This window comes from Cetorhinus maximus, chromosome 24, assembly GCF_964194155.1.
Source record: "Cetorhinus maximus chromosome 24, sCetMax3.hap1.1, whole genome shotgun sequence".
NCBI classification, from domain to species: Eukaryota; Metazoa; Chordata; class Chondrichthyes; order Lamniformes; family Cetorhinidae; genus Cetorhinus; species Cetorhinus maximus.
In genome coordinates, this window is record NC_135902.1 from 33,967,223 (window position 1) to 33,984,925 (window position 17,703).

The 17,703-nt window shown below is 39.6% G+C and overlaps 1 protein-coding gene across 1 annotated transcript in view; it reads right to left on the reverse strand.

Annotated features, from left to right (window-relative positions):
- The window catches only part of lrrc45 (leucine rich repeat containing 45), a 74,147-nt gene that overhangs the window by 48,734 nt on the left and 7,710 nt on the right, over positions 1-17,703 (reverse strand). The window contains exons 5-7 of the mRNA XM_078570982.1: positions 16,937-17,115; positions 16,374-16,502; positions 9,981-10,093 (exon numbers count right to left, since the gene is read on the reverse strand). Of these exons, the coding sequence (XP_078427108.1) occupies positions 9,981-10,093; positions 16,374-16,502; positions 16,937-17,115 (421 nt within the window). The remainder of the gene's footprint in view (positions 1-9,980; positions 10,094-16,373; positions 16,503-16,936; positions 17,116-17,703) is intronic.

The following is a 17,703-nucleotide window of genomic DNA, read 5'->3' on the forward strand; positions in this document are numbered from 1 at the left end:
GCTCACAAGTGAGAAGGATGATGTGGGTTTGGAAATCAGGCAGAAGGACTGTGATATAATTAAAGAAATTAGCATAGAAAGGAGGAGGTTCTAAGTGGTCTGGGAGGCTTAAAAGTAGATAAATCTCCAGGCCCGGATGAAACGTATCCCAGGCTGTTGAGTGAGGCAAGGGAGGAGTTAGCATGGGCGCTGGCAATAATTTTCAATACATCTCTGGTGACAGGAGAGGTGCCAGAGGACTGGAGGACAACCAATGTGGTACCGTTATTGAAGAAGGGATAAACCAGGGAACTACAGGCTAGACAGTCTAACCTCAGTGGCGGGGAAACTATTGGAAGCAATTCTGAGGGACAGAATTAACCTACACTTGGACAGGCGGGGATTATCAAGGACAGACAGCATGCTTTTGTTAAGGGGAGGTCATGTCTGACCAATTTGATTGAATTTTTTGAAGAGGTGACCAGGTGTGTAGATGAGGGCAATGCATTTGACGTAGCGGACTTGGATTTTAGCAAGGCTTTTGATAAAGTTCTGCATGGGAGACTAATAACGAAGGTAAGAGCCCATGGGATTCAAGGCAATTTGGCAAATTGAATCCAGAATTGGCTAACTAGCAGGAAGCAGAGGGTGATGGTTGAGGGGTGTTTTTGTGACTGGATGCCTGTGTCCAGTGGGATTCCACAGGGATCGGCATTGGGTCCCTTGCTGTTTGTGGTATATATAAACGATTTAGACTTGAATGTAGGAGGGTTGATCAGTGAGTTCGCAGATTACACAAAAATTGGTGGGGTGGTAAATAGTGAGGAGGATAGCCTTAGATTACAGGAGGATATAGACGGGCTGGTCAGATGGGCTGATCAGTGGCAAATGGAATTTAATCTGGATAAGTGAGAGGTGATGCACTTGGGCAGGACAAACAAGGCACAGGTATACACAGTGAATGGTAGGACCCTGGGAAGTACTGAGGATCAGAGGGACCTTGGTGTGCATGTCCACCAGTCCCTTAAGGTAGCGAGACAGGTAGATAAGGTGGTTAAGAAGGCATGTGGGATGCTTGCCTTTATTAACTGAGGCATAGAATATAAGAGCAGGGAGGTTATGCTGGAACCTTATAATGCTGGTTAAGCTATAGCTAGAGTATTGCATGCAGTTCTGGAATCAGCATTATAGGAAGGATGCAATTGCACTAGAGAGAGTGCAGAGGAGATTTACCAGGATGTTGCCTGGGCTGGAGAGTTTTAGTTATGAGGAGAGATTGGATAGACTGGGGTTATTTTCCCTGGAGCAGAGGAGATTGAGGGAGGACATGATTGAAGTGTATAAAATTATGAGGGGCATAGATAGGGTAGACAGGAAGGACCTTTTCCCCTTTGTGGAGGGATCAATAACCAGGGGGCATAGATATAAGGTAAGGGGCAGGAGGTTTAGAGGGGATTTAAGGAACAATTTTTTCACCCAGAGGGTGGTGGGAATCTAGAACTCACTGCCTGAAAGGGTACTAGAGGCAGAAACCCTCATAACATTTAAGAAGTATTTGGATGTGCGCTTGTGATGCCATGGCATACAAGGCTATGGGTCTAGTGCTGGAAAACGGGATTGGAATAGTTAGGTACTCGTTTGACTGGCGCAGACTCAATGGGCTGAAGGGCCTTTTTCTGTGCTGTAGACCCCTGACTCTATGACTCAAACAGTGCACTTTTTTTTTTTACCTTTTATCATTGGTTCTCAATTTATCCAAAAAGTAACCTCCTCTACTGTATAACTTGTGATTTTGTATGTGTATCTATGTGTGTGTGTGTGTGTGTGTATGTGTTGCAAAGGTCGGGATGTGTTTACCTTTTTCAATATCTTTATATCTTTACCTGGGTGGGTTTCTAGCACAATATAAATTAATCCATTTGTGTTTAAATTCAAGTAAGCCCGTTGGGCTGAGTTCTTTGCAATTGACATTAAATTGTTAAGTACAGACACTGAATTAACACCTTCACTCTTATAAATTAAAAAACTGTTATGATCAATTGAGGTGTGGGAAACAAAGGTTGCATCCAGACAGGTATCCTCACCGGTCATAACAACAAGCAAAGTGAATAACCTCACATTATACTCCCATTTACCAGCTTGTTGCCCGCTCACTCAACCTGTCTATATCTCTTTGCAGCCTGCATCCTCTTCACAGCTTGCATTTCTACCTAGCTTTGTATCATCAGCATATTTAGATATATTAGTCTCTAACTTTTCATCAAAATCATTAATTATAGATTGGAAATAGTTGAGGCTCCAGCATTGATTCTTGTGGCACTCCACTAGTCACAGCTTGCCATTGAAAATGCCTCATTTATCCTTACTCTCTGCTTCCTGTCTGTTAAACCTATCCTCTTCTATGCTAAAAACACAAAAATGCCAAATTTCAAATGACCATAACAATTTATAGTACAGGAAAAAAGGGCAAGACGAAAAGCTTCAGCAACATTTCTCTCTTTTCAGCAATGTACCACATCTACAAGTGCTTCTTTATCCACCCTACTAGTTACATCCACAAAACACTAATACATTTGTCAAACAGGATTTTCCTTCTGTAAAACCATACTAATTTTTTCTGATCATACTATGCTTTTGTAAGTGCATTGGTAAGACTTCCTTAATAATAGATTCCAGCCCTTTCCTGATGACTCATGTCAGGCTAACTGGCCTGTAGTTCCCAGTTTTCTCTCTCCCTCCTTTTTTGAATAGCAGTGTTACATTCGAACATAAGAATTAGGAGCAGAGGTAGACCATCTGGCCCCTCAAGTCTGCTCCACCTTTTGATAAGATCATGGCTAATCTGTGGCCTCAATTCCACTTTCCTGTCTGTCCCCACCAATGCCCCCGTAACCCTCGAATCCCTTGTTGATCAAAAATCTTTTGAAATCGGCCTTGAATATATTCAATGACCCACCTTCTACTGCTCTCTGGGGAAGAGAATTCCACGGACTAATGACCCTCAGAGAAAAAAAAATTCTCCTCATCTCAGTCTTAAGTCTTACCCTTAATTTTTAAACTGTGTCCCCTAATTCTATAGTCCCCCATAAGGGGAAATATCCTCTCAGCATCCACCCTGTTAAGTCTTCTCAGAGGAAAGTTGCTAACTTTCAATCTGCTGGGACCGTTTTAGAATCCAGGAAATTTTAGAAAATCATAGCCACTTTCTCTGCAGTTATCTCTGCTAGAAGCCTAGAGCATCAGAATATTATCCTTTACAGCTTTTTTAATTCAACATTATTTACTACCAATTTATGAAAAACAAGAGTACTGTGTACTCTTGTACTGTTTTTTTGACAAATGACATCCTAGATGAACTGTGGAAGCCCTATAATGTGATGTTTTCAGTTTCAAAAAGCACCTAATGCATTCCATATGAAGGGATTAAAAGAAGGCATTCACAATAAAAAGTTGGGAATGGATAAAACTAATTTGTTAATGTGTAAAAAGCAGCGGGTACTTGAGAGCAATTCATGTTGGGGTGGGAGCAACAGCTGAGGGGGGAGGCTCAGGAATTGTTGAAGGGGGCTCTGAATTACTTCTAATTCATATCAATGATTTGAATTCATAAGCTTAATGTAAAGTGCTCCAATTCAAAAATGTACAAGGGGTGGGGGGTGGTGGTGAGAAATGGTAGCTGAATCTAAGGAGGTAACTTGAAAACTACAAAAGGTGTTAGACAAACCATACAATGAGGCAGACTTATGGCAGATTAAATGATATGTCAAAGTCTGCAAAAATATTGCACAGATGAATAAATTGGTGACTTAATTATTCCATAAATGTGGTTGAAATAATTACTGCTGAAATTCAAAGAGATTGAGGGGTTCTAGGAAGCACACCACTCAACATATTTAACCACCAACAGCTCTCATTTATATAGCATTTTTAATATCCAGAGACATTACACAGAGTGTTATCAAACAAAATTGGATATTGAGCCACATAAGATTATATTAGGTTGATCTGATTACCTCATGAAAGCTTAGACAAAGATGTAGGTTTTAAGTAGTGTCTTAAAGGAGAGAGAGAGGCAGAGAGTTCTAGGGAGGGAATTCCAGAGTTTAGGGCCTGGGGAGCTCTTGGCACAGTCGCCAATGGTGAAGCAATTAAATTCAGGTGGGCTTGAGGTGAGAATTACAGGATACAAACATCTGAGGGTTGTATGGCTGGTGGAGATTACAGAGATTGGGAAGGGAAAGGTCATGTAGACTGAATCGTGTTCTGGCTGTATAATTCGGCCAAGTACAAATGTGATAGTCAGACTGCATCCTGAGGAAACATGAATTAAAATTATCCAATGACAGAAATTTCCAATTCTTTAGGAATACAATTACTCAGTTAAAATGTAGGTTTCTAAACTTCATAATAGTCCCATCAGGAAAACCAGAACTAGCTTTACATGCTAACTCTCTAGCCTCCAATTTCTCAATAGTTGATTATGAAGAATAGGTGGGGCCTATTTGAAAATCCAGATCCTAGAAACAGAATACTGTACTAAACAACTTCCAAACACAATATTTGATTGTTATATTGTAAAATATATACTCTCAAAAATAACATGTTCATAATTTTGGAGTTCCCAAAAAAAACAAATTAGGAGTTATTATTACATTTAAGCAACTTGCAGCAGTATTTTTACAGCAAAATTAAACGTAAAATAATCTACAGTTTCATATCTAGTTAATTTGGGTATCCCCCAAAGGGATGAAACTATAAAAGTTTGAAATTAGAAAATGCCTGCCATCTTTAGCTTAATTCAGGTGGCCACCAAGCCTTGGACACTGGTGTTAATTTATGCATCGATTGGCATCAGTCGTGCAAGACCAAACTTCATGTAAGATCCGTTTCACAGTTTCAAAAAAAATGTTGTCTGGTCCTCCTTCTGCCAGTTACTTAAATAGTACATATGCAACAATAACAAAAAAAAAAGCACATTCTTGCCATCCCAGTTGGATTCAGTCACATCTAGACACAATGACATGTTAATAATAAAGGGTTTTAGCAAAAGGGAACCTGAAACAGTTGTAATTACATTCATTACTCACATACAACCACAAAATAATCAGTATGTACTTGACACCATGTAATTACAGTAACACATGCACTTATATTGTACAGAGTGGTGTCATCAGCATGTAATTCCAATCAAACCAAATCTATCACAAGCTCTACTCCAATCGACAAACTTTACATTTGCTTTAAAATTGCACAATAAAGCAGAGGCTTTTAATTTAAGATGTCCTTTCAGCAAATAAACTTGCACAGATTGAAAGATGATTTTCATTTGCCACAATTCAGGTTTATGCACATTAATTTCAGTAGATATTTTAAATTAAATGCTCATACCAGTAGAAGGTTCAAATTAAAACACAAAAGATACATTTCCAAAAATAATAGACATAGGCACCACAGGAGGTCATTCAGCCCATTGCAACTGTGCCTGTGATTTGAAAGCACTCCCCCCACCACCACCAGATTTCTGCTTTACAAATATATATTCAATGTTCTTTTGAAAATTATTAAATCTGCTTTCACTGCCCTTTCAGACAATGCATTCCAGATCATTATAACTCCCTACATAAAAAGAAACATCTTGGATATTTCTCCCAATTATCTAAAATTGGCGTTTTCTGGTTAGCGACCTTCCTGCCAGTGGACACGATTTCTTCATATCTATCAAAACCCCTCAATTCTGAACACTTATTAGATTGACATAGCTTTTGTTCATTCCTATCTCCTCCACAGCAGGGAATTTTCTTCTGAAAGATGGGAAAGTTCATTATTTAAACATAATGGGCAGAATTTTCTGCCTGTCGGGCCTGATCCAACCTCCAGCGGGCAGGGGGCCTATCCCCACCGGAGAAGCAGGCCCCACTGCCATTTTACATGGGTGGGCCAATTAGGGCCCGCCCAGTGTGATGTCCATAGGGAGGCGCAATGCGCTTCCTGTGTGGGAGGAGAGGGGGGATTCCCCAAAAGTGAGAGTGTGCTCTTTCACGCATGCACACGAAAGAGCACACATCTCCCTGAGGTTAAGTGCTGCCTCAGGGAGATCGCTGACACTTTTAAAAATATTAAAAAAAGAAACAAAAAAATTCCTTAACATGTCCCCCTCATGTGACAATGCCACATGAGATGGGACATGTTCAAAATTTACATAATAACTTTATTAAACATTTTTAAATCCTACATGAAACCTCATCCCACCGGTGGGTGAGGTTTCATGTTTTTTCTATTGCCCGCTGGGGCTCCTGGCCTGCCCGCCAACCTTAAGATTGGACGGGCAGGTCCTTTAATTGTATAATTGATATAATTGGCCATTGACAGGTCGGCGAGCCTGCAGCTGATTTTGCTGTGGGCCCGCCTTCCTGAAAAATTAAATGGGCCGGGATGACGTCAGGGGTTCCCCGCGTCATTTTACACGTCGGCGAGTGAGCCCCGCCCCCTGCTCACCGACGGCAAAATTCTGCCCAATGTAATTATTTATATTACATATAGTGGTTACCATTCTCAGACTACATTAATTATTTTGCACATTTACATGAACAAACCCTTGTTCCTTCTGAGTCTAAATGTAACTTTAAATGATGAATATCTAGTAATGTAACCTTGCCCAGTATTGAACAGAATGCCCTAGTTGTTATAATTTAATCACTGGAAGTAACATGAACCCTATAGTGTCTTCCCAGTCTCCAAATAACGGAAGGATAACCACTTTTTAATCCTATGTAGCTTAGACCAAAATCTATGAATCAAATTTATTAAAAGAAAATAATAACAGTATCAAAGGATTAATCACTAGAAAATACTACTTGGTCACATCATTAAAGATTACAACACATCAGTTCATAAAATAAAAAGTCCTAAACCAATTATCTTGATATCACTGAACCATGGCTAATATCTGCAGCACAAAATTTATGTAAATTTGAGTCTATCCCAAAGAACTTAGTGCAGTCACCTCTATACTCTATTATTCAGTGCATTAGGACATGCTGCGTTGTATAGTAGAACAGGATAAAATGCTAATCTGGCTAAAACTCAATTGCATTTCTTGGCATGGACATGGAACTGCCAATTAAACCATCAATTCCCCCCTCCAACCCCAAAATAACCAACCTGGAACATCCAATCTCATCAGATCAAGGTTACCTTAGGTTAGGTTTCCTAGACATGAAAAATTGTCACTCAATAAACTGGTTAGGTGGGTCAACAATTAGTTGTCTCTAAACAGGTTTCTGAAACAATGACAATTTTCCAGGAGTGTCAATGACCCTAACATTGCCGGATGAAGATAGCTGCACGTTCTTTCCATTTACCTTTCAGAGCTACCTGCCTGTAAAGTTTGAACCAGGCAGCTTTAGCCAAATATGTGACAAATATCCAAAATATTTAAAACATTTCTTAAAAATGTGTTTAAGACTAGGAATTTCCCATCAGATGCAGCATTGTAAATGGAATCCAGAATGAATTATAAAGGGAAAGTGAATAAACATATTTTTTAAAGAGATGGACAAAGGAATAGGACTAAGTGGATAGTTATTTGATAGCAGAATCCAGTAAGCCAAAGGGCCTCTGTGCTGTAAAAGGCTATGTTTAATAAAAAACACAGTATCAGAAATAGAAATAGGAATAGGCCATACAGCCCTTTAATCCTGCTCCACCATTCAATGAGATCATGAATGATTGACCCTCAAGTCTACTTTTCCTGCCTGATCCCATATCCCTTGATTCCAAGAATTTATCTAACTCAATGACAGCCCCCTGGACAGCCCCTGATTTCAGCAGTATTTTAAAGTGAGAAGTACTGAAATAATTACAGGTACTCAATCGATTCGTGGTTTTAGTTACTATGGAAACAAGGAAATTTTGATGTGTTGAAAATCATTACTTTCAGCACAATTACTAAGCTATTAATGGCTATATTTGTGTAGTGTTTTAGGATATCACAGTACCATCTTCACTTTGCCCAATCAACTGTAGCAGTTATTTCTACATAATTCATGGTGTGTTTTTACTCAGTATAAAAATGCAATAGATTACAGAAACATGGTTTAGGATTTACTTTAGCTAAGCAATCCAGTCATAGGATTTCCCTCTCTCACTAAAAAAGAAACACACTTCTTTTTAAACCTATTTTATAATCGTACTTATGCATAAACTTATTCAAAACTAGATTGTACAGTTGTGAATTTTAGGGAGATCTGTTATATCTCAAATCATACAAAAATCTCTTAAATAGCTGCAGATATATTTGCTGACCATTTTGAATTTCTTCAGGAAACAGATGAGGTGGAATATAAGTACATCACCAGATGATATCCTTGGAGTTTTAGACTCATGTGGGAGACTGGGAATTCTTCAGCAAATACATAATTGCAAAACAGCTGGAAGCTTAACAGATGAACATTTAAGGGAAAATATGAAAATAGATATGTTGGCATCTGGTTATAGCTTAGGAAACCATTACTGATTTAACAATGTTTGTTCAAATATGAAGCACAAATCTTGATTTGTTGCATCTCAGCTTGATCTTCAAAGAATAAAAACTTTCATTGGACTGTACTGCAGCCAATGGGGTCATGTATTGATTTTGTTTTGGTTCAGAAAAATGTTCTGGAGTCTAAGTTTGATGATGTGGAAGTGATTTCTGCTAGGGGGTGGGAGGGTGGGATGTGTGGAGAACAGCTGGCCACACTTATACGGTTCAGCTCATTAAATATGCATCCGTGAGGAGCTCATCAACTCTTGCGGCAGGGGGCAGGCAGAAAGTCACTGTTCCCGCCTTATCAAAAGGAGTCAAAGGGTTTGGGCACCATATTTAAAGGACACCCAGACATTCTGTATTATCCCTTCCACCTTTGCCCAGCCACTGCTCCACCCCTCCCCAGTCATCCTCCAAGCAACTTGCACTACAATCAATTGGTCTCAAACATAGGCTGGCATTTATAGACACTCCCCAAAGAGAACAATGCAACAGCAACTCACCATTAATCATGGAAGAAGTCTACCTCATCAGGTACACACCACTTACGTGCAGTCGTAAAGTGAACATTCTAATTTCTTGCTGGTGTGGAACTTAATTAGGAGGGTGGCTTAATTCCGACGAGCTGGCCTTTTAATGAACATGCGTGACATGCTAATGCACGCAAAGGGGCTTCCCAACATGTTCATTAGGAAGCTCGACCTGCCTTTAACCTGCCTTTAAAGTCCCGAGAACTTGATTCCTAAAATTCATCCAGTTGTTGGGAAACTGATTTTTGGCCTCAAGTGCTGGAGGGCTGGAAGATTCCCCCACCCCCATAATGTTACAGACACTGGTGTCACCTTGTATTACTTTTTACCCGAGGAGATGAATTGAAATCCTCTGTAATCAAGTGAAATCTGAATTGACTTTCTGCTACTACTTAATTTTAACTTTTTAAATAAACTTGATTCATTGCTTACAGTAAAAGTCACATGACCGTGCTATTTTCTGCTATTTCAAAGTTAGAATGCAAGAGTTCAAATCAAATTCATTAAGGAAATTTCACTTACAAGGGCTATTCAACTTCTGTGAAGCATACTATTAGATATTGTACATTAAAGTTACACTCCAGTTCTAGGGAGTAAAGACCTTGATACAAATACATAATAAAGGCTTAAAATGTAACAGCTGCCTAATGAAATGCTTCTACCACCTATTAGAATACAATCCAGAAGCCACAAAGCATTTTAATCATTTGTGTTTGTGTTTACGGTCACTTGATCCACCCAACTGCCTGAATAACACATCTTGTCGCATTTCCCATTTTTACTCTAATTTACAGTCACCTAAAAAGGATAAAATTTTCTGCCAATATGTGGCACTCTCAGAGTGGATGTCCAATTAGAGGTTTGAATTAGATCAAAGTCTACACATAACATCTTGTATTTACATGGTGCATTTAGCTGTCACAAGTGCTTCACAGAAAATTTACCTGCTTGTTTTTTTCCACTTTCAAACACTGGATTTCATGGGTCAGGACTTTTGATCGAGTTCTGCTCTCTCTCAAGGCTGTTTGACATTCTGAGTTGTGATCTACTGCCTGCTCTGTTAGTACACAAACACACGACTAAGCACCAAGTTCATACAAAGCACAAAGTGCAGTTCAACATTTCAAGAGAATAGGGCTTCAGCTAGATATGCACAAATAAAAGACAAGGGAACTTAACATAATAGTACAAATGCAACTCTTTGTAAAACATAGGCCAAAATTTTTCAACTTCAATGACAATCAGACTATAATGGATCACTGGCCTATGCCAGATTTTCCTTCTACGCAGTTACAAGGACGGAGTGTGCATGCACAGAAGTACTTATTCCCTATCATCTGGTGTATAAATTGACAATCAGGAGGGGAGTAAAATGGGCAGCTAAACTTCTGCAGCGAATTTTACACTCCCTCTGAAGTTGAAAGTTTGCGCATTAAGTCCATGTACGTTTCAAATGATGAATGAAAATCGCTCTCTCATCCCATAATTAATTTACAGGATTGCCTCAGATGTCAAGAATGCAATTTGAGGTCATTTTAAACAATACAGTGTGAATTGTATAAATTCAGTGTGAATTGTATAAATTAAGTGCATACAAATGGGGGCAATTATTGGATAATTACCTGAGCACATATAAAGAGACATGTATTGACACTGGTGGGGGCTTGAGTTAGTAGTTATACATTTGTAATATTTCACTTTGTGAATAAATCTAAAACTGAGTCGGGTGACTTCTTGTCTACCCTTCACCAGCTGGCTGCCAGAAGTTTAACAAAGTACAAATGGGAAGAGGCATCAAAAGCTTTAACAGGAGTTTCCTAGGTGGTTCAGATATCAGGCAATGCCAGTAGCAAAGATAAATGGTGTTAGCAGCTCATTGTGCACATGCAAAATTGTGAAAATTCAGTTGCTTCAAAACTGCATTTGCAATTTGTAATATGCACATATGCAAACTTTATCGATATACAATTGTGCCACTATTCCACAAATAACTCAGTATAAAACAGAATCACAGAAATGTTACAGCACAGGAGGCCATTTGACCCATCAAGTCTGCAGCAGTCCTCTGAATGAGCAAGTCACTCCCGCTAGGATACTGTACGCTTCATTAGCCACTCTCTCAACTTGTCCTGTCACCATTAATGACTTATGCACATATATACCCAGGTCCCTCTGCTCCTTCACCCCCTTTAGAAATGTGTCCTTAATTTTATATTGTCTCTCCATGTTCTTCCTACCAAAATGAATTACTTCACATTTCTCCATATTGAACTTCATCTGCCACCCGCCCATTCCATCAACTTGTCAATGCTCTTTTGAAGTTCTACACTATCCTCCTCACTTCACAATGCTTCCAAGTTTTGTATCATTCAAAACCTTTGAAATTGTGTCCTGTACACCAAGATCTTGGTCATTAATATATATTAGGAAAAGCAAGGATCCTAAGACTAACCCCTGGGGAACTCCACTACAGAAGTTCCTCCAGCCTGAAAAACATCCATTAACCACTACTCTGTTTCCTATCACTTACCCAATTCTGCATCCATGTTGCTACTGCCCCTTTTATTCCATGAACTATAACTTTCCTCTCAAGTCTGTTGTGTGGCAATGTATCAATTGCCTTTTGGAAGTCCATGTGCACCACATCAATAGCATTTCCCTCATCAGCCCTCTCTGTTACCCTCTTCAAAAAACCTCAGGCAAGTTGGTTAAACACTATTTCCCCTTAAGAAATCCATCATGACTTTCTTTAATTAACCTACATCTGTCCACGTGACCATTAATTTTGCCTGAATTATTGTTTCTAGGGTCAGGATTTTATGGATAGCATGGTCCCCACCCCCTTCCCCTTCCTCTGAAGAGTTGGCGGTGAACGCATCCCCAACGATACTGGCTGCCTGCAGTCATTCCATGCCCTAATTAATTGACTGGAGCTGATCACTTGGGCAGGCGTCCCGCCTCGGAGAGCTGCTGGTGAGAAGCTGAGTGGACTATGACTACAAGCAGTCCCCAGAGTCCAAATCCCAGGATTCCAGGCCCAAGTTAACTGTGGAGGTCTCAGGGCAGGGAAAGGAGGTGACACCCAGGGGGGTGGAGCTGTTAGTGGAGAGGCCAGGTGGTGGGGAGAGCATCCACAAGGGTCAGGTCTATTGGGGAGTGGGGAAAGGCGCCCAATGTTGAAAGGAGGCTGTTGATGGAGACACCCCCTCCCCTCACACCCGAGGCCTGAGTAGGGTCACATCCCAGGCTTCCCCCATGCCCTTGAGCCCCTCCTGCCACAGATGCCACAGTTATTAGCCCACTCACTTTTGAATCAGAAGGTTGTAGGTTCAAGCTCCACTGCAGGACATCACATAATCCAGGTTCATACTCCAGTGTAGTACTGGAAGGTGATGTTCTGATGAAAGGTCATCAACCTGAAATGTTAACTCTGCTTCTCTCCATGGATGCTGCCTGACCTGCTGAGCATTTCCAGCATTTTTTGTTTTTATTTCAGATTTCTAGCATACGCAGTATTTTGCTTGTGTGTTGATGTATTGTCAGTGATGCTTTCCTTTGTCCTCCTTGCCAGCCAGTTCACATGGATAATAAAATATTCACAGATACTAACTGAAAAGGAGCAGGGCATTCTCCTGGTGTCCTGGCCAACATTACTTTCTCAATACCTCTCAAAAGAGATTAACCTGTTAGTTATCTCAGTCTATTTACAAAATGACTAACATGTTTGTGTACATAGTCATTGCGCTTAAGTTGCAAAGAAATTAATTCTTGGATTTGGGTATAATTTATTGTCCATCCATAGTTTCCATCAAGTAGTTGGTGGTGTGCCACCTTTGTACACAGTGAATTACTTGTTTAAGAAGTTGAGAGATATTTCTGAGAAATGCGATAAAATGCTGTACAAACGTTAATTGTGTTTTTCACAATCCAAAGCATCAGATGAATGCATGGACTTGGTAAAATATTCGGATGACACAATCTTTTTAGTAGTGCACACCTATCATTTGGTTTGGATATAACTGAAAAAGCTCCAAATTTATGGAAGAGTTTCAACAAAAGTCCAGACTAATGCCCATTATTAGGCATTCCGAACCATACATGTAAGAATCACCAAATTCCCCCCAAAAGGAGCGAAGTCCTTTGTAGATTTTGTTCAAAATAAATGAAGTACTCATGTTTAAAAATGTAATTTTAAACTGAAACAGCTCAATTACAAGGAAATTTAATATTGTCATACAAATTGTTTTAGCAGAATTTGCAGTCCTTAAAATAATTTTTTATTTCTAAATATGCATTTTGTGTCAGCACTAAATACGTGTACACTTTTTCCGGCTTGGTGAAAATTCAGCCCAATATTTGAGTGTTACATTATCTGTCACAAATAACTAGTCATATTAATTTTGAATAAAAAAGCAAAATACTGCAGGTACGGTAAATCTGAAGTAAAAATGCTGGAAATACTTCAGCAGGTCAGACTCAAAGGCTCCATCCAATTAACATAGAGACATAGAAAATAGGAGTAGGCCATTTGGCCCTTCAAGCCTGCTCCGCCATTCATTATGATCATGGCTGATCATCCAACTCAACAGCCTGCTCCCGCTTTCTCCCTGTATCTTTTTATCCCTTTCGCCCCAAGAGCTATATCTAACTTCTTCTTGAAAACATACAATGTTTTGGCCTCAACTACTTTCTGTGGTAGCGAATTCCACAGGCTCACCACTCTCTGGGTGAAGAAATTTCTCCTCATCTCAATCCTAAATGGTCTACCCCGTATTCTCAGACTGTGAACCCTGGTTCTGGACTCCCCCACCATCAGGAACATCCTTCCTGAATCTACCTTATCTAGTCCTGTTAGAATTTTATAGGTTTCTATGAGATCCCCCCCTCATTCTTCTGAACTCCAGCGAATACAATCCTAAACGACTCAATCCTCTCCTCATATGTCAGTCCCGCTATCCCAGGAATCAGTCTGGTAAACCTTCGCTGCACTCCCTCTATAGCAAGAACATCCTTCCTCAGATAAGGCAAGCATGTCTTCCTGAACTTCCTGTTGCTTGTCATTTCAATTTTCCACCTTGCTCTGACTCTGACCTCCCTGTCCTTGGTCTGCTACAGTGTTCCAATGAAGTTCAAATCAAGCTTGAGGAACAGTACCTCATCTTTTGGTTTGGGACTCTACAGCCTCTGGACTCAACATTGAGTTCAATAATTTTAGATTATTTATTTTTTTTGCTGTTGAAGTACTTAAAGTAGCTAAGTCCAGGTCCAGATAGATGCACATAGGTTGCCAAGGGAAGTGCTGGAAATCGCAGAGGCACTGCCCATAATCTTCCTATGCTTAGATATAAGGGGATGGTACCAAACACTGGAGAATTGCAAATGTTTATATCCTTTTTTGAAGAAGGGTGTAAGATAAACCCTGCAATTATAGGCCAGGTAGTTTAACCCCGGTGCTGGGCAAGCTTTTAGAAATAACACAGACAAAAATGTGGATAAGTTAAGGAAAGTCAGCACAGATTTGTTAAAAGTAATCGGTGATTAACTACCGCCTTCAAGTTTCCCCACCCCCCGCCGACAAGTCACATATCATCTTGACTTTGAAGTAAATCACCACTCCTTCATTGTTGCTGTCTCAAATCCTTGGAACTCCGTCTAACAGCACAGTGGAAGTACCTACACTACTTGGGCCGCAGTGGTTCAAGATGGCTGCTCACCACTACCTTCAAAAGGGCAAGTAGGGATAGACAATAAATTGTCTAGCCCTCCTCGCAAGTGATGCACGCATCTCATGAACACATAATCAAAAACCTTAATCAAGTTTTTTGATGATATCTAAGAAAGGGTTGATGAGGACAATGCAGTTGATGTAGTCCATATGGACTTCCAAAAAGGTGTTTAATAAAGTTCCACATTACAGCTTGTCAGCAATGTTGAAGACCAGGGAATAAAAGGCAGTGGCAGCATGGATAGGAAATTAGTTGAGGGACAGGAAAGAGAGAGAAGTGGTGAACTGTTATTTTTCAGACTGTAGGAAGGCATACAGTGGGATTCCCAAGGGGTTGTTACGAGGAATGCTTTTCTTGATATATATTAATGACTTGGGCTAAGGTGTACAGGGCACAATTTCAAAAGTTGCAGATGACAAAACTTGGAAGTGAAGTGAACAGAGAGGAGGATGTTGAAAGACTTTAAGAGGTCATATACAGGTTGATGGAATGGACAGACATGTGACAGACAGAATGTAATGGAGCAGTGTGAAGTGATGCATTTTGGTAGGAAGAATCAGGACAGGCAATATAAAATGAAAGATACCATTCTAAAAGGGGACTAATCGTTTTAGGTGAAAGTGCAGGTTGAGAAAGTGGATACAATAACATAGGGGATCCTGGCTTATATAAATAGTGACAAAGATTACAAATGCGAGTAAATTATAATCGACGTTTATAAATCACTGGTTCGGCCTCAACTGGAGTGTTGTGTACAATTTTGGGCAACATACTTTTGGAAGGCCTGAGAGAGAGTGAAGAAGTGATTTACTAGAATGGTTTCAGGGATGAGGGACTTCAGTTGCGTGGACATATTGGAGAAGCTGGGGCTGTCCTCCTTAGAGAAGGTTGAGAGGAGATTTCATAGATGTGTTCAAAATCATGAGGGTTCTAGACAGAGTAGATAGGGAGAATCTGCTCTCTTTGCTGCAACGACATAGAACTAGAGAACACTGATTTAAGATGAGGGTTTTTAAAAAATATACAGCAAGTGGCTATGATCTGGAATGCATTATCTAAAAGGGTGATGTAAACCGATTCAATCATGACTTTCAAAAGGGAATTAGATAAGCACTTGAAAGAAAAATAATTGCAGGGCTACAGGTTAAGGGCAGAGTAGTGGGACTAGCTGGATTGCTCTCAAGGACTTGCACCAACTTGATGGACCAAACAGTATCTTTCGGTGCATTCTATGAATCCCTTCTCAAAAAAATTGAAAGGAATACACTGTTTCTTAAACACAGAACACATTGATTTAAAAACAAACTTGATGAGATTTTAAAGAAACCAGTTGAAAAAAAATAAAAGAACTATTAGCATAATTAGTCCACTTCTTGCAAGTGAGGGAAAAATTAAAAGCGAAATATCTCAAGCTCCTGTTGAATTTTAACTGTCAGATTAAATGAGGGCATGTCATCTCTAAATGCTTGGCATCCAGGGTGTGCTACTGCACAAAAATAATAGCTTAAATAACAAATTGCTTAAATGGACAATCATTTTCACTTTTCATTAGAGCAATTTACCACTCTTCTGGACTCACTTACTTTAAGAATAAAATCTAATTTCACTTACCTACTGCTTTCAAGACATCACTGGGGATGTTATTTCCAGCCAGTTCTAGACGCACCAAGGTTTTGTTTTGTTGTAATGCACAGAGTAATGCTCGTCCGCCTAATAGACCAACATTATTCCAGCGAAGATCTACACAAAAGAAACAAAAACAATTGGCAATAGCTACAATGTGCACTGAGAGAATGACATCACTTAGAAAGTTATCTGCAGCTTTTTAAGCTGTTAAATTAATTCATTAAAGGCCCTCTTCAAAATGAATCAGCATAGGTTAGATTTTATCCAAAGATATGCTTCTAAAATTAATTAGCCTCCAATCATGACAAAAATTTTTTTTTGAACAAGTGGTTTATTAAGCACAGCAGATATTTTTTTAAAAATGCAATTTTCCCAAATCTCAGGAAAAAGTGAAACTTCAAGAGTGTAAATTAAACAGCTGTATAAAGCTTAATGTCTTACAACACATAATAGCCATGCAACTGGAACACTAACAATATCTTTCATTTTCATGAAAAGTACTAAAGTTTTAAAATGGAGTAATTCTGCAAAGTATCCCATATACTCACCCAATTCCTCCAGTGTATCATTGTTTTTTAAGGCTAATGCCAGCTCTCCTACACCCTGATGGTTGATCTGGTTATTGCGTAGGTCTAGATGCTTAAGGGATTTGTTGGCTCTTATTCCCTCACAGAATACACAAAATCCTTCTTCCCACATTCCAAGAGCATTCCATTCCAAAATCAAACTAGAAGAAAATGACCATCTACATTAAGGAAGTCTTAAACAGTAGTGACAGGGCTTCAATACACCTTAGATCTTGTCACGCACCAATAAAACACACACCAATAAAACAGCTAATAGCTAATTATCTAGCCTTTTCTAAGTGTAAAGGGGTTACCTTAACCAAGTAATCCCTTCTTAGCTGAAGATGCATTTAACTACACGTGTCCCTTTAAGCACACAAGTTTAAATATATCAGAGAAGAAATGTTGTTTTCCAATTACTCCTGCCAAGAAAAGCACTGTAAAATAGGTAGCATTACACTGTTGGAGGGGTCACTTTTCAGATGAGACATTAAACCGAGGCCCCATCTGCCTGCTCGGGTGGATGCAAAAGTTCACATGGCACTGTTTTGGAGAGGATCAGGGGGGCTATGGTGTCCTGGCCAATATTTATCCCTCAGTCAACATCACAAAAAAAAGATTATCTGGTCATTATCACATTGCTGTTGGTGAGAGTTTGCTGAGTGCAAGTTGACTCCTGCGTTTCCTATACAGGTCAAGTGTCTTTCATCCGTAAGTCCGAAAACCGAACACACCCAAAAACCGCACTT